Genomic DNA, 21,886 nt, shown 5'->3' on the forward strand with positions numbered 1-21,886 from the left:
GAAAATAGCTTTACCCTTGACGAGAGTGCAGACTGCCTTACACAAGATGACAACGAATGGAGCCGTTCCACTATGGACGCCTCCTGACCCCGAGTCCACGCCCATCGCTAGATATCGACAACATGTGAACAGGAAATTCGCACAGAACCTCACAGACTCACACCAGCTCCATCGATGGACGGTTTCAAACCGACATGACTTCTGGATAGACCTCTATCAATACTGCGGCATCATTCCAGCTTTACCGAAGCACACCAAGCTGGCATATGATCCGAAGCTACGTCTCCGCGACATTCCAACATTCTTCCCAGGGTTTAAACTCAACTACGCCGAGAATGTTCTTGTGCCGAACACGGCGAGAAGCCCAGATGCCGTTGCACTTGTGGGCTTGCGAGAGAATGGGCTCGATAACCCCGAGAACATCACCTGGGCCGAATTGACTGAGTTGGTGAGGATGGCTCGATCCGCGTTGATTCGCCAGGGAATCAAGAAGAACGATGTCGTCGCCGCACTCATGGCGAATTCTATTTGGATCATCGTCCTGTTCCTGGCTTCTGCATCTATCGGTGCCATATTTACCTCCGTCTCCCCGGACATGGGCGTCTCGGGATGCGTCAGCCGTTTTGCACAAGTCTCGCCAAAGGTTCTTTTCGCGGATGTGGATCTAGCCATCCGAGGGGTACGTCCTGGGATGATGACCAAGGTCCTCCAGATTCTGAAGGCGTTGCCTTCCCAGTCAGCAAAACCTCGGGTCGTGTGTGTGCCGACGACACATCGACCGCACCTACAGCGAAACCTGGAATACGTGAAACCATTGGGTATTTCTCTGCACACCTTCCTCCTGCAATCCAAGACCAGCGACAGATTAATCTACACACCTCTACCAACAGATCACCCGCTAGTGATAGTCTACTCGAGCGGCACGACCGGCGAGCCTAAATGCATCGTCTCGCCACACATTTCGATCCTGAACTACAAGAAGATCGCGTTGCTCCACAACTCGCTCGGCCCTGACAGCACGGTCTTCCAGTACTCATCGACATCCTGGATCCTATGGAACGTGATGAACGGGCACCTCTCCGTCGGTGCCAAAGTCATCTGCTACGACGGCGGAGCACTGTACCCAGACCCGTCGACGTTGCTGCAGATCTGCGCAACATTCAAAGCCACCTACTGGGGCACCAGCCCACGGTACCTGCTGGAGCTCGAACAGTCGAGCATATCTCCATCGGCGTTCGATCTCTCCGGTCTGCGCCTCGTCACCACCACGGGCGCGACACTGACCGGCGAGCAGTTTCAATGGTTCTACAGCGCGTTTCCCAAAACGATCCACCTCTCCTCCGTAGCGGGCGGCACCGACATCGCCAGTTCCTGGGTCGCAACCAATCCGGCAGGACCCGTCTACGCCAATGAGATGCAGATGTGGGCGCTCGGCCACGACTGCGACATCCTCGACACCACGACTGGCGAATCCATCGCGATCACCGGTGAGCCCGGCGAGCTCGTCTGCCGCAATACGTTCCCCTCGATGCCGTGCCGCTTCTGGGGCGACGTCGGACACAAGAAATACCGCGAGGCGTATTTCGAGAAGTTCTGGGTCGAGGAGACGGACCCTGGGGATGCGAAGGCGAAGAAGAAGGAGGACTGGCTTGACGTGTGGGCCCAGCACGATTTCATCCTGATGAACCCGAGGACTCGAGGCGTGCAGATCCTCGGCCGCTCCGATGGCGTGCTGAACCCGAGTGGCATCCGGTTCGGGTCGTCCGAGGTCTACAACATCGTCGAGGGACCGGCCTTCAACGCGGTGCTGGCGGACACGTTGTGTGTGGGCCGGAGGCGGAAGCACGATAAGGACGAGACGGTGTTTCTGTTTGTCATCATGGCGCAAGGCCACGAGGGAGAGTTTGACAACGCGCTGGTCTCGAGGATCAAGGACGCCGTGCGTGACGGCCTCAGTGCCCGCCATGTCCCCAAGTTCGTCTTCCAGGTCAAAGAGATTCCCTACACGATCAATGGGAAGAAGGTCGAGATTGCCGTCAAGAAGGTCATTTCGGGCCTGGATGTCAAGCTCAGCTCGACCGTGCGGAACCCTGCTTGTTTGAGGGACTATGAGCGATTTAGAGACGTCGAGAGGATGCCTCGTGCTGAGAGGTTGTGAAGCTACTACCATGTGATGTTCGGGGCGTTGCTATGATTTTGATCTGGTAAAGAGAGATGAAGAGCTGCAGTTATGGAGATGAAGACGGCACGGCGATACAAGTCAGAGCGTTGAACGCGAACCTCTAGAGTAGACCAGATTTCATAATGATAAATGAACATTCAGCTAGACATAATGCAAAGCATGAGTCTTTTACTGGCTGGCATGGCTTGTGTAGCTCTACGTAGACGGTACTTGAGTGCTCAAGAGGCACTATCTAGCCCTTGAATGCCTACTGTTCTTCAATATGAAGAGCACCCAATCCAAGTGATAAAATATCCACTATAGCATGTGCTTGACCGAGGACTATTCGGACTGCTTGTTTCTCAGTGTGAGCTCGGGCAGCTTCAAAGCTAAACTGCTTGCCACAACGCTGACGCTGCTCAATGCCATGGCGGCGCTCGCCCAGACAGGACCCAGTCTCCATCCACCATGGTTATCGTCAGCACCAATCGCAAAGAAAACTCCAGCTGCCACTGGTATAAGGCAAATATTGTACACAGCAGCCCACGCGAAGTTGAGTTTGACTCTGAGGAACACTCTCTTGGCCAACCTCACCAGCGACAAAATTGTTTTCAGATCTGAGTTGAGGAGGATGAAGGAGGCGGTGGTCATTGCAACGTCTGATCCAGAGGCCAGGGCGATCGACACATCAGCAGCTGACAAAGCTGGTGTGTCGTTTGTTCCATCACCCACGAACGCAACGACACTGCGCTTTCGGATAGCGCTAGTTGTGTAGTTCGGCGAGACCCCTTGTAGTTCTTGGATATAGGCGGCTTTGTCTTGTGGTAAGACGCCTGCACGAACATTCCCGGCCGGTATGCCGAGTTGAGCTGCAATGGCAAGAGCAGTAGTATGATTGTCTCCAGTACACATATGGACATCTAGACCCAGTGAGCGTAGACTTTCAAGCACATTCACTGCCTCGGCACGGATTGGATCCGCAATTGCGAAGATTGCAACAGGTCTGAATTTGCACCCTTCCTCCCGTGGTTCTTTCGAGTCATTCGATACTTTCCGAATCGCAAGAATAGACGTAGATCGCCCAAGTGCTTGGTACCTCTGCAGAACTGGGCTGACAAAGAAATCCTTGCTCATTGAGAGTGACTTGGACTGCTTCTCTATTGGTGTTGACACCAAATCTGAACTGGAATCTTCGAGGTCGTCATTCAGTGAGTGAAGCATTCCTTCATTTCCAAGGAGGGCCTCATAAACTATTGTTTTAGAGTCTTGCTTGAGGGAAAATGTGCCTGTCATTCCTTGACCAGGTATTTCCTTGAGCTCAGAACTTTCAAGCTGAAGGGTTGAAACTGTCTGGGTAGTATACTCTGCAATTGCCTTGGCAATCGGGTGAGTGCTGGAGTTCTCCATTATATGGCACATGGTAAAAATAGCAGTCTTGGGTAGACCTTTCAGCTGTTCTGATTCAAGCAATTCAAAATCTGTAACCTTCATCTGCCCTTCGGTTAGAGTTCCGGTTTTGTCGAATACTATCGTGTTCAAAGTGGAAGCATCTTGAAACGCCTCGCCACCACCTTGGACCAGAATACCTTGGCTGGCTGCCATTCCACCACCGACGAACAATGCAGTGGGTGCAGCTAAGCCGATTCCGCAAGGACATGCCACGACGAAGACGGCAATGGCGAATTTGAGGGACCAGAATGACCAGCCGCCCTGATCCACATCAAGCCAAGCCAATGGTAGAGTTCCTGATTGTCCCAACGAGAGCCAAATAACCCAAGTCAGAAGCGCGAGCAGAGTAATCACAGGTACGAAGTATCCCGTCACAACATCTGCCACCCTCTCAATCGGCGCTCTTCTTGCTTGCCCATCGCGAACAACATTGACTATTCGATCAAGCATTGATGTACCATCAATTTCTGTAACTTTGATTCTGACAGGGCTTGAAACATTGACGGAGCCTGAGTAGACATCATCGCCTAAAGACTTCTTCACTGGTTTGGATTCGCCAGTCAATGAACTTTCATCGAAAAGAAAGGCACCATCTTGTTCTATGACACCATCCGTGGGAGGAGATGATCCGTGAGGGACCTGCACCACGTCACCGATCTCTAACTGGTCGACAGGCACAGGAAGAATGGCATACTGGTTGTTTGAGCCCTGTTCAACTAGAAGGCCTTCGGATGGTCGCAACTTGCTCAACATGGCAACAGCATCTCCAGTCTTCGCTTTACTGTATGCCTCCAAAAAACGGCCAATGAGGATGAAAAATGTAAGGAATGTGACTGTGTCGAAATAAGAATTCGCGGAACGATCGTCATGGGTCGGCATAGGGTCACTTGTTGCATCAGCGATAAGGACGGCTAGAGAAGAGAAGTATGCCACCGAAGTGCCGGCACTGATCAAAAGGTTCATACTTCCAAATCGATAGAACCTTCGCAACCATGGAACAGTGCTTCTTGGTCGCCACATGGACCAGATTTCCTTTAATGCTCGACGATGGAAAATATCGGCGCCATATAACATGACCGGTGTGGTGATAAAGAAAAGTGCCCAGTCTATCCGCATGGCATTTCCACCCAAGATAGGTTGCTCGAACCACTTCCTGGTGAGATTTGACTTTGACACAAGGCTCATGAAGACAATACCAATGATGAAACTTGGTATGGCCACCACTGCAGTGAAGATCAGTCTCAAAAGTATGTGCTTTTGCTCCGCTTGCTGCATTCGAAGAGATCTTTCTTCCAAGGTGGGTGGGTGATATACAATTGCACTGAATGCTTCATGAGTATCTGAAATCGTCTTGATAAACTCCCGTACCGTCAATTTCGGAGGAGCCGGATTGTAAGTGATTGTGATCATGGGATCATTGACTGTGGGCCATTGTGTCACTTTGAAGGTGTGTTGTTGGAGATTGGCACTACCAGCGAAAGAAGATTTGAGGTTTTCCGGACAGTGATTGCAAAACATGCCCATAACTTGAATCTGAACACTTCTTTCCGTAGACTGAGTTATTCTAGGACCAGAAAGTGGCATGGTCTCCACTTCAACTGCATCATAGCCTAGATCATCGATCTTGCTTAGGATGGCGTTGAGGTTGTCTTGACCTTTGAATGTAACTGTGCCTCTACTTCCGACCAGATCAATATCAGCTGAGCGAACGAACTCCAATTCAGCAACACCATTTGAAATAGTTCCAACACAGCTACCACAAGTCATGCCCGTGATACTGAGTGATGTTCTGAAAAGCGTACTGCTTTCGTCCAGAGTACTGTCGTCATGATCAATGTGGTGGGTTGTTGCATCGTACCCAGAGTCCTCAATTGCCTGGACGATTCGCTGTAAATTTCCTTCAGGGCCCATATAGCTGACCACAACACTATTTGCCACAAGATTGACATCCACCGAATTAACGATGGCTAAATCGCCGAGAGCCTTTCGGATGGTTGTGGAGCAAGACGAACAAGTCATCCCACCAATCGAGATTGTAGCAGTGTAACAAAGAGCGGTTGGGAAGTCACTAGTGCCGTCAAGACTGGGAATTGATTGCTTGTGGAATTTAGGAGTGTCGATGCTCATCGAGACACTGTTGGAGTCCCGTAAGTGCAAGGCACTTGCCGGGGCGGACCTGGGTCTATTTTTGATCTTGGCCTGAGATGGATCTCGTTGACATGCCTGGCAATTTTTGATATGCTTCCGCTGTACCTTAGACATGAGCCGGGTGGAACGAGAAGCGGAAGAGGTAGCTGGTTCTGGAGTGACATCGTACTCCTCGGTGGAGCGTCCAAATGAGTCCACTGTCGTGACATGATGAACTTCAAACGCGGCCTTAAGTAGGGCGTTCAAGATGAGAAGTTGTGTTTCTGATTTGGTGTGTTTGACCCGAATTGTGTGCTCAATCAAGGAAACATGAGGCGGCGAATGAAGATCCGGGATATCACGTAGAACATGCTGGGCATGGGAGACACAAGATGGACAATGAATGTTGGAAACTAGAAATACAGAGGTAAGAGACATAGTGGACAGTGAAAACGTGAATAGTGGTTGCGAGCAAGCTGCAGAATGGGTAGGGCGACAGCAGAAAAGTGATAGAATGAAACTTGAAAGGAATCACCATGGGACATGGACACAGAGAAGGAGCTAGGGGGACTATGATATGCATTTTGATAGAGACATGCGCCAGTTCTGCGTAAAAGCAGATTACAACATGGAAAACTGCACCTTGGAGGGGAAATGAGCGACTTGTGCGTAGAATAATGATTGTAGTGACAATCAAGAGTCATAGGAGCGGAAGAAGCACGTCGCGCACCGCACCGAATCGTGCAGAACATTAGAGACTGCCAAGCCACTAATCGATGCTTGTTCAGGCCTTAGTGTGGTGTCACGTGTTGGAGGCTTGCAGGATTTGAAATTGGAGAAACTCGAAAGCGAAGGAGCGACCTGACCTCGACAGGTCGATTGGCAAGTGGCATCAAACATTTCAGCATCATTTGCAACCACCGCGACATCCAGTGATTGTCGGAGTCCATCATCGAGCCTTGTTTCTTGACAGAAATGTTGTGGTTCTGTTCATGATAGCTAGAACGGCGTTTGTCGTATTTTGATCCTTTGGTTCTCCAATCACGGAATTTCGCACACGTCTGCTGGACCCCACCGTGTCCCTTCTATTTCGCACCATTGAGGGTCAGACAACCTCCTCTCGACCCGCTATGAGCTTCGGCAATCATGTTCAAGTCGGTGTCCATGCCAACAACTTGGATAGCACGAATGATTCTTCATCCAAAACACAAATTCATTTCCAATCATCCATTGGTGCTAGCCCTGCAGAAGCTCTCAACCCTTTTCATGGCCAATTAGTCGATTTCTCCGTCGCTCCATATCCGTCCGCACGTCCACAGGCAAGACGGCTTCACCAGGGGTCCTTTGCCGAGTTTCCTCCACATGGTCATACATTCGAACTGCCTCGCAACCCGTTTGAGCCTGAGGAAATATCACGACCCGCTTTCATCGTTGATAACTTTCCAACAAAGAGTAACTCAACCTCTGCGTCCTTGGACCATCCACGGACCATGAATGATACCCTGGACACTGCCATCGATCTCGATGGCGCAACTATTGATGTTGCAACCGACCATTCCCCTGGCTTGGGGCCACCTAGCATGACAGAGACACCATCGCGGCCGTCTCGAAGAAATAAGAAGTATACGCTCGCAGACGGGACGATTGTTTCTGGGAAGGGACTGGGCCGTGGAAGACCTGGGGTGAAGCGTGGCCCAAGACATGCAAAGTATCACATGGGCGAAGAACAAGATGGATCTTCTTTACATATCGCAGGTTCTCCGGCGACAGACAACGCTCTCCCAATTAAGCGGAGGCGTATCAATTCTGGAGCATCCAACCCCAATATTAGGCTGTCTTCCTCCAGCTCGCTCTCGCTCGACTCGCGAGAGTCATCCATAGAGTATAATCCTATCGCCACACATACCCGGTCCGGCCGGCAGACACAGAAGCCACTCAACCTCCCCACCACCAAGGTCATTGCCAGTCCTGTGTCCAAAACTGTATCCTCAAATTCCCCGGCAAATGTGACACCTTCCTCTGCTATCAAAACCCATCCTAAAATCAAGCGTCGGGTATACCGTGGCCGAGAACAATTTGCCCTTTGCGAACACTGCTTACGTGGCCATGGTCCTGCAGGCAATGTCATTGTCTTCTGTGATGCATGCAACAAGTGTTGGCACCAGCGCTGCCACGAACCCCAGATCTCGGGCCAGACAGTGTCCGATTCCAAGGCAGAATGGTTTTGTTCTGATTGTGATCGAATCCTCCACGGGAAAAAAGGCAAATCACGAGTGAAGGGATCTGTGGCTCCCGCCAAAGTCGCTCCTCCCATACCTCCCGCGCCAACATTTGTCTACGTCGGACCACGCGTAGGAGGACGTTTACTGAATAATGATCAGAAACTTGCCTACCTTAACACACTCTCTAAAGAGCAACTGATCTCTCTTCTCATGGATGGAGCTTATCTGGCACCCGACCTGCCCATCTTCGAGACTCTGGTACAGGCACTTCCTCCAGGCGGAAGTCTTGGTGCTCAATTTACTTCCACGTATGTTACACCGGTTTCGCATGGACCAGGGCAAGGTGATGCAGATGGAGTCGGTGGAAATGAGGCGGCGGATGAAGGCTACGACGGGTATTACGATGAGCATGCTGCACTCTATCCTAAGCCTGGGTTTGGAGTCCAATTGCCACCCGAGCGTGAAGACCTTCACATGATGCTTGAAGGTAAGGAAACCAGAACATTTAGTCATTGGATGAGAGGTATGAGAGGCAATCATTACAGTGGGACAGGGAATGTCTCCAGGGTTTGAACATCACTGGCTCTATCGATGATGAAGATTTGGTTATTATCAGTGTTACCTTGGGAGTATTGGCAGTATTCAAGGACAGGCCAATTGAGAACACAAGTCGATGCTACTGATGACTTTTCTGCTCTCAGCAAAGTCCTCCAGTAGGATTAGTGTAGTATATACTATGATACGAGTATTCCCCTTAGAGAATGACCTAGGCAGTCTTTTCTGGACTTGAACGAGCCGGCTTATGATTGTTCCGAGTCGCCAGACCTGCTTCTTTGGAGTTTGGGGCAGCACTGGCTTATTTGGTATGTATAATCTCTCACGAGTCACGTCCTTCAACCTGAACTTCACCTCACCTCACATCATCATTATTGGCCAACTCGTTCGTCATTGGCAATGACCATGACATCTATATAGAGAAAATCTTGCTGCATGCAATCGTGAATGCATGCTATAGCGAGAAATTGATGTGCCTTGCCCATGGACGCGATTGGGTGTTATGATGGGCTAGCTGCGACATTTGTGCATGTCCTGCCTTGATTCATACCGTTATTTTCCCGATTGATGCTCAGACAATGGCCTCTAGCGTGCTTTGATGTGCCGTGACATGCGCTTCAGAGACGTTCATTGAGAAACACGAGGCTGTGTTTGATCCACCATGGTATCCTACACAAGGATCAGCAAGAGAAGAAGATCAGAAATGGCGGAGATGAGTGTGCATTCAACAAGTCGACTGCACCAGATATGTCACCAGCAGAGTCTCAAACTGCTGTCTTGGAGCTGCTACTTACCAAATCGGAGGACGCTTCACATTACGGTCGGGAAGCGGAAAGCGTGAATCTGGCCTGATCACTGTCAGCTGCTGGCGGGGTCCAGGCCGTGGTTTATTTGTATACATGACTCAGGCAGATTCAAGCCATGACAATGCGACCGCAGCAGCAGCAGCGCAGCAGCAGCGACAGAGGGAAGGAGCATGTTGAGAGGGTTTCTAGGGTATGACTTACCATGTGACCGACGCCGAGAAGTACCAGTGCAGATGCTCTGCACCCACTGCAGTTACCTCACAGAATGCAGTCTACGTCTCCCTCCCACCTTTCCAAATCTCTTTTCCACTCTTCATCTTTTCAATCGAGCGACTCACTCTTTCGCTTTTCTCTCTCGGTCAAGCAAACTCGCCCTTGATCTTTCTTCTTCGACGACGATCAAACTAATCCTGAACTTCCCTCCCCTTGATGAATCGACTTATACTTTGCTTTTTCTCTTCACCGATCGAATTGTTATTCTCTTCATCAAGTGACCAAGTCTTGTTCTTCCTTCCATTCATCAATCCAAGCCTTGCTCTTACTCTTCAACAATGGAGAGCATACGTGCTCGTCCTCCCTCCTCCTCAAACAGCGACGGTTTCATCTCCAGAAATGTCCTCTCGCATCTTCCACGTCCTCACATCACATTCACCGATGACGGACCAGGACATCTCTCACGCCTTGGTCCTCGACACGATAATGACCATGTCGACTATCGCAGCATACAAATCTTGCCCACGGCAGACGAAATACTTGCCGTGAGCAGACCAATCTACATGCCTCAGAAAGACCTACTGGCAAGCAACTTCCTCGAAATTGGCATGAACAGACATCTTGACCTGCTCTTCAGACAGCTGCGCTGTGACAGTGTTGAGAGTATCCGAGATATTTGTTACTCTGCTGCTCAAATGGCCTTCCTGAATCCACAGGGTCTGAAGGAAAAGCATGTCCGTCAGGAAACTGAGGCCGGTAACCGGTTTTTCATCTACGACGATGTCCACGTTGAAGAACTCCTGATACATCAAACAAAAGGAATGTTGGCCCGTCTCAGCTATCATTGCCCAACCTTCATGCGTGGTACATTGATATATGACTCAGGCCGCTTTCGGGAAGGTATGCTGGTTGCTTTGCTAGAGCTTGACGCCTCAAACAACGAATTCTCCGTCAACTTCATGGAAGTACACCTTGTACAAAGCACCATGTCGATGAACACTTTTGGTGGAGCTGGTATTCGAGCGGCTGTTCAACTTTCATTTCCACTCACCTCGACACGTGATCAGGTGCACCACATCTGTCGACATGCTCTGAGACTTCGTGACGACGCCCGTCTCGTGCTAGTAGAGTTCCCCAAGGTGTTGTATGCTGGGTTTCACAGCTGCCTGGATCGCCTACAGAAGATGCAAGAAAACGATGTTTCGTTTGCAAAGTACATCGCTCCATCCCTCAGCCTCCATGAAACGTGGCAACCCACAGTGGAAACTCAAGCCCAGAAGTGCCAATCTACTTTTGACGTCCCTCCGCCCGGGTATACGCAGAGACCAGGGTTCTCCTACAGCCTTAAGGGCATTGTTCCTCATAATTGTGCTATCAAGTCACTCACAGTCGAAAACCTCAGCGATGACAAGATCATCCGTTCTCTGCAAGATGAAACCACACTGGACAAAGGACAAGCTATCGCCTTCCGTGACAGTTTGTCTCGTGAATTTGCCTTTACCCAAGGTCCGCCTGGGTGTGGAAAGACATTTTTAGCGGTCCAGTTGGCCAAGACACTTCTCCAGTCAAGAGCAAACTCTAAGCCAATTCTCCTCGTGTGCTTGACAAATCATGCACTTGATAAGTTTCTAGGAGAATTGCGTGACGCTGGGGTCGGCGACATCCTACGGGTCGGTCGTGGTAGCAAAGAAGAATGGACTGAAGGTATCAATCTCAGAAACCGTAAGAAAATGGCCCGCTCTACGAGGGAAGAGACTCAAGCTTTTGACTTTGCGAAAAGTGAAAAGAATGATGCGTTAGGTGATTTGGATGACATGTGCAAGGCCATCTCGTCTCAACGTCGGCTCGGCTTTGTTGGGTGGCACTTCATCAAAGACAGCCTTGAGAGGAATAGTCCTGGAATTTATGCACAATTCTGCGCAAGCAGTGACAATCACATTGGACGGTCGTTCACCTTTGAATACTGGTCTACGGGTGGTGACTTGGATAGCTTGAAAAGTCTGCATGTGGAACTTGCATCGCGATTTGCTCAGGTTTCATTGAGCCATGACAAAGGTGCATCCATCGACGTCGAAAGTGTCCTCCTTGACATCTCCGAGAAAGCAATTGCTCAAAATGATGCGGTCGGAATTGGCAGTGTCTGGAATTTTCCTCTGACCGAACGTTTGAGGCTGCTCCACGAATGGGAACTTGACATCGACGCTGAGCAAGTCGCTCACAAACTCACTGCCCTATACTGGACCTTTCAGGATTATTCTACCAAAATCAAAAAGATCAGAGACCAGAGAGATGCTAGAACAATGCTTGCACATAAGGTCATTGGCCTGACAACAACTGCATGTGCCAGCAGAAGAGATGTACTGGAATCCCTTGGGATTGAAATTATGGCCTGCGAAGAAGCCGGCGAAGTTATGGAGCCTCACACTCTTTGTTCACTCCTTCCGACACTTCAGCACGCCATTTTCATTGGTGACCCGCTTCAATTACGTCCAGAGCTAAATGAACAATCGCTAACTCTGGAAACCGATCTGGGTTCTCGGTACCGGCTTGACGAGTCGCTGCTGGAGCGTCTCATGTTCCCAAGAGATCCTGCCTTATCAACACTTCCTTCAAGCCAACTTGATATTCAACGTCGTATGCACCCGGATATCGCAAACATTACGCGCCTGACTTATCCTTTCCTCAAAGACCACCAGTCGACCTACGATCGGTCACAAATCTATGGTCTTAAGCAGAGAATGTTCTGGTGGGACCATCGTGTTCCGGAACTTGAAGCATCTGATGATTTGAAGTCGCACGCAAACCTTCATGAAGTTGAAATGGTGGCAGGTCTTGTGGAATACTTGCTGAAAGGAGGAAATTACGCCCAAGGGGAGATCGCAGTTCTCACTCCATACTCGGGTCAGCTGGCCGAGCTCGTCAGACGCCTCTCAATAACTTGTAATGTCTGGCTTAATGACAAGGACCGTCAAGAGCTGCTTACTCAGGACTTGCTCGATTTAGGCGAAGATGGCAGAGTCTGCAAAGATGAAATTGCTATTTCTGACATGCTCAGACTCACTACGGTTGACAACTTTCAAGGCGAGGAAGCCAAAATCATCGTCTTGAGCACTGTACGAAGTGGTGGTCCAGCTGGCTTTTTGAAAACCCTCAACCGTATCAATGTTGCTTGCAGTCGTGCCCGTGAGGGATTCTATATCATCGGAAACTCGCGAACACTATCACAAGTTCCTATGTGGATGAGTGTCATTGCGTCGTTCAATCAAAATATCGGTGCCAGCATAGAAACTGGCTGCCACAGACATCCAGAGACTAACGCGGCTGTCAAACAGCCATCAGACTTTGCAACAATCAAAGAGTGTTCATTCATTTGCGAAGAGGTTCTTGATTGCGGCCACCAATGTGTGCAGAATTGTCATCCATCCGCTCTCCACGAGCGTCTAGCATGCCAAGAAGAGTGTGACCGAGTATTTCCCTGCGGCCACAAATGTACGAAGTTATGCTATCAGACTTGCAAAGAATGTGAGCTTTCGATCGATGATCTTACGCTTCCTTGCGGACACGAGGGCAAGAAGCTTTGCTCAGGGGCTGAATCCAAATGTGCTGTGGTCGTCAAGAAGACAACACTCGAATGTGGTCATGACTTGAACATTCTTTGTGGCGAGGATCACGATGGAATCACGGTTTGTCCAGATACGTGCGGTAAAACTCTTCCTTGTGGCCATCCTTGTCAGGGCAGTTGTCGGCGCTGCACCGATACCAAGAAGCATTTGCCATGCCCAGAGATCTGCGGTTGGCCTAAACGTTGTGGTCATCTTTGTAAGTCAGCTTGCCATACTGGGCGAGCTTGCCCAGCTGCTTGTCTCGAACAATGCACCAAGAGCTGTGAACATGGGCCATGCAAAAATCGCTGTTCGGAAGCTTGCGACCCTTGCATCAAGTTGCCTTCTCGCAAATGTGAGCACGAAAGTGCAACGAACATCATTTGTTGCCTTCCGAACCCTAGTCTTCCGTGCTCACGCCCATGTGAGAAAGGCCAGTCTGCTCTGTTTTCAGAAATTGAGGTCCATGCTAATTGTTGAAATAGTTCTCCTCTGTGGGCATACTTGCCCTTCACTCCACAATGAACCTTGTCCTCCACCAGGAATCTGTCCTCAATGCACTTCGGGTAGAAAACCCAGAAGTCCTGTTTTGTATATGCCTGATTGTGGACATATGGTCCGTCTCAAAGTCCTGGACCAGGAGAATCGTCAAGAATTCTATCACATTGACTTGGATGGGGCTATACAGTGTATCAATACTCATGCCCGTGGTCTGCAGCTCCAAGAGCCTAAATGTACATGTGGAAAACCATGCCCATCAGTGCATCGGTATTCAGCTATTCAGAGAATGGCCACTTTCGCCCAAACACTTGACCTTCTCTTAGCAAAGATGGGTTGGAGAATGTACCGTTTCACCGAGTCTGTCGAATTCTTCCAGCAATCATTGTCAGACAGCTTGGAGACCTTTATTTCTGAAATTCGTCCCAATCCTTTGGCCGCACTTGCCAACACTCGACACATTCTTCAACGTCAGAGAGAAGTAATTGAACTGCACAAATCTATTGTCAGATATAGGAATGAGATCATTATTCCAGTCGAGGAGAGCTTGCAAAGCCTGCACGTTGTCATGGCTCGCCGCGTGCCTTCTTATGCGATGTTGTTCCAAACACGATTTGACGTTTTGGAATACAGAGCAATGTCACTGCGGATTGCGGATGATCTGAAGTTAGCACGCCTTATGGTGAAGTTGGCCGACCCTTCCCAAGGTGTGCAGAGACAAGGAGTCAAGATGCTACAATTTGTTGTCAAGCAATCACATGCTTGTGTGACATATTGTCAAAAGGCTCTGTCTAGACGTCATGTAACGTCAGCCCAACCACTCGAGGCTGAGTTGCGGCTCCAAAAAACACAATTTCTCATGTTTGCGACCGAGGCCAGCTTGAGACTTTCACGCCTGGGATATGGCAGTGCTAGTGCCCTGCCGGTGCACTCTGCCATCAATGAGCTGCAAATGATGTTGGAGGAGGATGACCCTGATTTTACCGGTCGAAACGCCTTTATCAACACCCTCGGAGGATTTCAGGACTACTTTTTGTCAGTGGAAACTGACGAGGTTGGGGACATACCCGATATCAGCAATGAGTCGACTCGAACAATCGAAAAGTCCTGGAGCCAGCACGAGCTTGGTGGATTGATAACGTGCCCTCAAATGCATATCTATTCGAGAAAGACATTTCCACGGGGTTGTCCAGGTTGTGGAATCATATTGCCCAGTACACCTGAGATCAACGAACCCGCAAAACCACTTCGCGAAGCAGAGTTTCTCAAGGTGATGCATTTGCGTCTCAACACGAATCGACCTGCGCTCCCAGGAGGGAAATCGGTATCTTATTCCGGTGTTGCACAGGTCACGACTGAAAAGGAATCTCCTGTGTCTGAGGCCCGTACCCTTGTCCAGCGCCTCGCTGAAACACCAGGAAGTGACCATTGCCAAGAGATGAAGCAAGAGGTTGAGCAAGAAGCTGAGGAAGGGGTCGAGGAAGATTCCACTGAAGAGAGTAAGCAAGATGTGGAAACTCTCAAGAATGAACGAGAAATGAAGGATCTGGAGAATAGGGAGAAATTTCTGGTCGCTATGAGAAAGCTCGGCTTGTGAAAGACCACCCATTGCACCAGAGCGGGGATTGCCAAGCCATGTATGTACGAATATAATCGAGCAGGGAAGGAGGTAAGAAAGGATTGGCCGCGGATGTGGCTGGATGGAGTACGTGTCAAATTTACTAAGAACAGCACTCGGACAATTCATGTCGGTTTGTGGTCAAGGATAGATCAAGCCCAAATGCCCCGGAAGTAAGGGCTGTGGCCTTATGATATACGTGACGATTGCAACTGAAGTCATTCTGACATGTGGATCTCCTCAGTCGCCGCTTGTTATTGCACGCAGCTGGTAGCAAAGGGCCAGATGGTGGTGTCAAGAATTCCCAGTAATTCAGACATGGTGAAGTCATTCAACATGACATTTTCTCGATTCTCATCTGACGAGGCGGGCGGTTGATGCGGCTCCTCATTGCTACCCCAACTTGAAGATAGAGACACCGGTCTCAGTAAGTCCACTTTCCACAACCAGCTTATTGACCCAGGTGCTCATTCGGGATCGGAACAAAAATCATTCAAGTTGCATTGACAAGCTAACTAATTACCTGGGTACTAACTTGGTGAACTGCCAATTCTTTCAATCTTACATTATTATTGAGCTTACATATCAACACCCGACACGCCGTTACATAATTGGAAGCTACCCCCTACCCGATCGGTGCCATCAGTAGTAGTCCGTCCCCGATGGCAAAGCAAACTCACCAAGGGTAGAGGCTCAGCTCTTGGGACTTGGAATCCCCTTCTTGGCGATGAGGCTTTGTTGCCCATCACAAATTGACAATGCCTTGAGCATTGGTTAACGAGAGGTCCACATATCTCTCTAAAGGGACATTCGCATAAGCCGGCTCTACAAGCTCTCCAGAGATCCAGACCATTCTTTGACGATGATGTCATTCTGGTCAGACGTTCCATGACTCTGGAGTTTATTGGCGCGGCAGCAGTGCCTGCCTATTTGAGATATGATTTCTTCGGGGACACCAATTTGGGTTTTATTAGCCCTTATGGGGATTACAATAAGCCATGGTGCGCAATATGGACACAATATATGATTCTTGGAAGGGATCTGCCTCATGGCAAGGCATGATCTCGGCCGGTACAGCTTACGAGCGGGACCGCCCAGAAGCTCCTCCAGAGTGCCGGCATGATCAGTGATATCGAAGTTGCTATTTCGGGGGCTGGTAGGTTAATCAGATGCTCTTCAAGACATACTACCTTGTATATATATACTGTGTTGTGGTTGCGCGTTGACGATTTATCTTTCATTCAAAATCAACATCATCCAAACCCAACCCAGCAAGTTCTTTTTATCTGTTTCTTCTTAATTCTTTGTTTACATACAAATTAATCCAAAGTCTCTAACCAGCACCATACATATCAACGGAACAATCCTACATCCCTCTGCAAAAACACCTCTTGAGGAATATAATATCAGTTCCCGACATTAAGAATGCACTACAGTTTAGCTCTTTCCTTCCTTGCCATCAGCGGCACTCGTGCCCTCCCACATTACGCTGCTCGGGCCGCCGACACATCAATCACGGTCTCCCTCTCCAACGGCAAGACGCTGAACACTGACTCGAAGTTCGGCGAGCAGCTTCCTCAGACTATCTCTGTCGCGGATGGCCCTTTCACCACAGTCAACTTGACCCTCGGCGCAGACGTTGACCTGCAAGACCTGCGCTGCCAGATCGTCGACGTCGACAAGAAGCCCATCGTCGTTCTTCGAGGCGGGAACGTCGACATCACCTTCGCCGACGGCGGTGCAGGCGCCTGGACGCTACGCGAGCCATCCAAGGTCAGCAGCATCACCTGCGACCCGAAATTCAAAAAAATCAGCCCTGACGACGACCGACTCAACCTGAAAGTCATCCTCAGTAATATCCTGACCGAGACCACCAGCCAGACGGATTTCAAAGCTGGTGTTCTCGAGAAGACCAGCCCCAATGGTTCAGTTGGGCCGTACAAGACCGTCGAGTTGAAGGTCGGTGAGTTTGTCGCCGTCCAGACCCAGCGATGCCAGGTTCTAGACAAGGCTGGCAAGCCCGTCACTGTCAAGCGTAACGGTGTCACTGATATCACCTTCGCCGATGGCGGTGCTGGCGAGTGGACTTTCAACGCCGACACTAAGATCGAGAAGATCATCTGTGATCCGAAGTTCGTCGCTGACCCGCAGTAAATCTGTTGTTATCGGTCCCAGTACGGCTCAATGAGACATGGTTGCAACGAATTGGTGTGGCGGCGATGGAAATACTGCATAGCGTGGAATGTCTCCGTACATGATTCGGAAAGTATGGGTCCGGTTTGGGGCGGCGCTTGGAAAATGGAGGGCGTCATACATGGCTTGGGCGTTTTTGGGACCTAACATATCGAGACGCTCCTTGTCGATATGATTGTCCCTCAAAGGGTATTATTGATAGACAGTCTCAGAAAGTAATACATCAATGGATCATCTGGAAATAATCCAACTGTTTTTCGCCAAGGCTTCCTCCGATCCATCTCACCAATCTACACCCTTTTCAGACCAAGTACCTGAAGGCCGGATGATTGGAGCTGAGCTCCAACTCCTGCTCCCTGGTGAGGCCTTGGAGGCGATGATCTCGCTTGCCCATGTCTCGCTGGCGATTCTCCCACTTGCAGTACATCCACAAGACAATCGCGCACGCCCAGCTTCCACAGAGGAACGAAACCAGGATCGCATGTCCTTTGCGATAGGCCGGTGCGTCCTTGGGGAGGAACATCCACGGCGCCAAGACGCCTCCGACACTACCCAGCGTGAAGACGATGCCCGAGCAGGCCGCTCGTACAGTTGCTGTTGCGCAGTTGTTGACGGCCTGGAATGGTGTTAGTCAGCAGATGCAGCTGGGTTTCGAGGTGGTAGGGTAGGGTGTATTCACCCAGGTCAGCCAGATTGGAACAAAAGCATATAGGCCAGTTGCAGCGAGATATAGTGCGCCGTATTTCGCGGCGGGTCTGTCGTTCGGGAGGAATTCGAGCATGAAGAATCCGGCAATGGAAAATGGTGCGGTACAGACGATGACTAAAGCTCTCTTCTTGTAGCGGTCTGATAGATATCCAACTCCAATCGAGAAGAAGCAGGCAACAGCCTTGTTCGCAGTCAGTTTTCACAGATTGATCGGAGAGTTCAGAGGTGATGGACACTCACGTAAGGTCCCACGGAGAGGAGCTGGGCGTCCGTGTTCGAATAGCCCATGCCTCGGATGATTGATGGGGCAAAGACTCCGAACGATTGGGCGACAGTGCTTAGGATCATGTCAGTATATAGTCAACAAGACTGGATTTGGAGGAGGTCAGACTTTGAGAGAAAAAAACCAAATGCGCAGCCGAGGACATGCACACTGCTCAAAGCCTGCCAGACGTGCTTGAGGCGTGTGCGCCCACCCTCGGTGGTGCCCACGGAATCAGCAAGCAGTCTGTTTACAGCGGTGATTTTCTCTTCTTCGGTGAGGAACTTGGCTGTTTCGGGTCCAGCAGGGATCATGAAGTACGCAGCTACTGCGATTATGAGTGAGATTATGCCCTTAAGATGTATTAGTGACATTGTATTTTCACTTCCGGAACATATCACCTCGAAAAAGTAGATATTCCTCCACGTATGGATGAGACCCCATTGTGGGATTTTGCTAAGCCCGATGGCTAGAAGACCTCCAAATGCGCCACTGGCAGAGGCTGCTGAAATATAGATACTGGTGCGAAAGCCAAGCTCTTGTCGACGATAACTGCTGTAATCAGTGGTCCATACTTTTACGAAGTCCGAGAATACTAACAATTGTGAGAGCATCCACACAAGCCCAGGACTGATACCGCCTTCCACACAGCCGAGAAGGAATCGGACCGCATATAAGCTTTCGCGAGTTTCAACGAGGCTTGTCAACGTCGTGATGAGCCCAAAAGAGAACACCAGGGAAGGGATCCAGATATTGCCACCGAAGTATTTGCACGCGATATTGGAGGGCAATTCCACCACACAGTATGAGACGAATAGACACATCAATGCAATATTGTATCGAAGGCCAACACCCAGCTGTAGATCTTTCTCTAAACCCAGCAGCCTTGCATTGCCGATGTTCACCCGGTCAATGAATGAGAACAGGTTGATGATGAGGAACAAGATCAAGATCCGATAGTCAAATTTCCTCACTATTCTTCGAGAGAGGTCCTCGTCGATGACCACGGTTTCATGAGAAGCTCCGAGTACTTCGGCGTGCTTGTGAGGGCCATCTTCAATGTGGCCGGGATGGGACGTTGCTGCCTCGACTTCCTTCGATGCTGTCATGGTGTAAGAGCTAGTTATGAACGGATTTTTTTCCCCAAAGATCCTGGATTTCTTCAAGGATCATGAGTTGCATCGACGCAGGCTTTTATATCTGCTTGAGAAAGACGGAGTAGGTATGGGTATACATATGCAAAGCTTAAACCACGGAACCGAGATTTAGTGTTTTTGGGGCAACGGAACCGACCACTGTGCCCCGTGGGGGCCTATATTGTGTACGAATGCGGAGTGTTTGGGTCTATTGGCTTGACTCACATTACTTAGATTCGTACAAATTTATCATGCTCTTGGCCGCGTCAAAGACCGTCGAGAGATTACGCGTCCAACACGCGAATAGTCGTCGCCTCCGAGCTGAATTAATACTTCTCGAAACCGCCGCGTGGGCTAGAAAAGCCTTTTCGACTATATTGATGTTGCTGAGGAGAGCACAGGATCGTTTGTCGTAGCGGATGGAGCGAATGCCGAAACCACTTGATAAGCCCCATGGGCTCTGGCGCTGGCTACGGGCGAATCACCGACCAGCAGTCATACCTACCTCGACCCCTTCAGTGGTCTTGAGGTGAGTACAGCTTGGTTTCTTACATCAATGCCATTGGATCACAAAGAGAATTGCAACATGATCAGCATGCCTGGCTCCAGAGTGAGATACTGATCTACAAGAGAACCTCCCTTTAGCCAAAAGCTCAAACGAAGCTTTGCCGAGCACAAGGCCCTACTAAAAAGGGGCTTGAAATGATCTCACACCCTTGAAAGGACTGATAGCAAAACAGGACGAGGGAGTCATGCTGAATAAAGGCCAAAACTTGACGCCAGAGACTATCATGCGGTGTAGCGAATGTCTCTAACAAACAAAAATTTCTCACCACAGAAATCTTAGACAACAAGCCAGGAAGCTCTCCAGTGCCATGGGCTAAAGAGAGATAATGTTTGAACTGGCTACAATGGCGTGAGACTGTTGCGGTATTGTCTGAAACAATGTCTCTAATTGACCAGAACGATATAGGGACTGTTTAAGCAGAGACTCTTAGAAACAAGAGTTACCCCTCAGAACACTTACATCTAGCAACGTCAAAGCAACGGTGACAAGATAACGTATCTGCCGCTTTTATGTCTGAGACTAGATCCTCTGGCCTTTCACTTATGATCCCGTCAACATCCCCTGCAGCAGCCAGCATTGGCGATTGGCTTTCTCGCACCTCAGAAAGTAATTCAGACGCACGACATGGAAATCCTAGCTGGCCAAAACTGCCATCACGAAAGCAGGAGAGGCAAATTTCGATGCACTGTACGAGGGTGGTGGACTCAGACGAACCGCTAAATCTTGTCCTACTCGGAACGACGTTTGAGAGCAACTATGCCGAACACCCGCAGCGTCTTATCGCCGCCCAAATCGGTGCCAACGGCAAGGATGAAATGCAACGATGGAAGAAGAGGGTAGCTGCTCACGACAAATCTGCTCAATCTCTCAGCCAACACTTGCACGGCCGTCAGGCTGTCCATTCTAAAGTCATCCGAACGAAATCAATTCAAACAACAAAATATCAGGCCTCCTCAAGGAACATCCAGAAAGAGACTATCTTGCAGAAGCTCTTGCGCGTGCTGAGGCTTGGAAGGACAATAAGTTCAACCGGTAAAGCCACCACAGCACACCATACCAGTTGAAGTCGTTAGAGAGGATTCTCCCTGCGACATGGGAGGAATTCTCGCGGATGTGCGGGGAGCAAAGCTACAGTCGCAAATTCCACAATGCTCGAAATGCGGATTCTACCAAGGGGGAAGACGAAACCTTTTAGACAATACTTTCCTGTCAGGAATAGGCTGCCCACTCAAAGTTGTGTGAGAACGCCTTCACATCTACTCAGCAAGTACAGTGCAGCCCATTTTCGGAGGCTATGTGTAGGCAGTCTAAGTCTGTGAGTTGTCCTGTTATTTCTAATTGAGCCACATGCATCCATAAGGGATTATAAACTTCCGTATACTGAAGAGTGTGCTTGAAAGTGACTGTGCCGTGACCTGAGCCTACTCAAGCGAGACTCGTTTGATCTCGCGGGAGGAACCGCGCTGTTCCATTTCTTCATGTGAATATTGACCAGCAGCACCGAGGCTCTTGAATAAAGGACTTCACCGCTAGTGGACTAACGCGAGCTCAGATGTGAACCTCCATGCAGGCTAAAATGATGTAACTGTATTTCCCCGCGTCCAGTCGATCATTTCCAGGCCTGTACTCTGAAGAACCTGATCTTCGAGAATGACGGGATAAGCGTAAGCTTTTTAACTTGGCTGCAACGCCACAAACCTTGATCATTGGCGAGGCTTCATAATTCCTTCGAATCAATGTTTCTCAACCACATCGTGAATAACTGTTG

At 49.7% G+C, this 21,886-nt stretch overlaps 7 protein-coding genes across 7 annotated transcripts; 5 read left to right on the forward strand and 2 right to left on the reverse strand.

Annotated features, from left to right (window-relative positions):
- Positions 1-46: 46 nt before the first annotated feature.
- Positions 47-2,158, forward strand: LTR84_000705 (uncharacterized protein; the record flags this gene model as incomplete). Its single annotated transcript, XM_064844335.1, has 1 exon — positions 47-2,158. One exon carries the CDS (start codon positions 47-49, stop codon positions 2,156-2,158), a length of 2,112 nt encoding a protein of 703 aa, XP_064712195.1.
- Positions 2,159-2,503: 345 nt separating this feature from the next.
- LTR84_000706 (uncharacterized protein) lies at positions 2,504-6,175 on the reverse strand (the record flags this gene model as incomplete). Its single annotated transcript, XM_064844336.1, has 1 exon — positions 2,504-6,175. One exon carries the CDS (start codon positions 6,173-6,175, stop codon positions 2,504-2,506), a length of 3,672 nt encoding a protein of 1,223 aa, XP_064712196.1.
- A 692-nt stretch (positions 6,176-6,867) lies between these two features.
- Positions 6,868-8,532, forward strand: LTR84_000707 (uncharacterized protein; the record flags this gene model as incomplete). The annotated part of the gene is made up of 1 exon (XM_064844337.1): positions 6,868-8,532. The coding sequence occupies one exon, from the start codon at positions 6,868-6,870 to the stop codon at positions 8,530-8,532; it is 1,665 nt and encodes a 554-aa protein (XP_064712197.1).
- Positions 8,533-9,871: 1,339 nt separating this feature from the next.
- On the forward strand, positions 9,872-15,230 carry LTR84_000708 (uncharacterized protein; the record flags this gene model as incomplete). The annotated part of the gene is made up of 4 exons (XM_064844338.1): positions 9,872-13,216; positions 13,317-13,572; positions 13,621-13,629; positions 13,960-15,230. 4 exons carry the CDS (start codon positions 9,872-9,874, stop codon positions 15,228-15,230), a joined length of 4,881 nt encoding a protein of 1,626 aa, XP_064712198.1.
- A 1,446-nt stretch (positions 15,231-16,676) lies between these two features.
- Positions 16,677-17,405, forward strand: LTR84_000709 (uncharacterized protein; the record flags this gene model as incomplete). The annotated part of the gene is made up of 1 exon (XM_064844339.1): positions 16,677-17,405. One exon carries the CDS (start codon positions 16,677-16,679, stop codon positions 17,403-17,405), a length of 729 nt encoding a protein of 242 aa, XP_064712199.1.
- Positions 17,406-17,745: 340 nt separating this feature from the next.
- Positions 17,746-19,523, reverse strand: LTR84_000710 (uncharacterized protein; the record flags this gene model as incomplete). The annotated part of the gene is made up of 5 exons (XM_064844340.1): positions 17,746-18,060; positions 18,124-18,333; positions 18,393-18,489; positions 18,544-18,767; positions 18,816-19,523. 5 exons carry the CDS (start codon positions 19,521-19,523, stop codon positions 17,746-17,748), a joined length of 1,554 nt encoding a protein of 517 aa, XP_064712200.1.
- Positions 19,524-20,627: 1,104 nt separating this feature from the next.
- LTR84_000711 (uncharacterized protein) lies at positions 20,628-21,182 on the forward strand (the record flags this gene model as incomplete). Its single annotated transcript, XM_064844341.1, has 1 exon — positions 20,628-21,182. One exon carries the CDS (start codon positions 20,628-20,630, stop codon positions 21,180-21,182), a length of 555 nt encoding a protein of 184 aa, XP_064712201.1.
- Positions 21,183-21,886: the final 704 nt, after the last annotated feature.

This window comes from Exophiala bonariae (genome assembly GCF_035927105.1).
Source record: "Exophiala bonariae strain CCFEE 5792 chromosome Unknown scaffold_1, whole genome shotgun sequence".
NCBI lineage: Eukaryota > Fungi > Ascomycota > Eurotiomycetes > Chaetothyriales > Herpotrichiellaceae > Exophiala > Exophiala bonariae.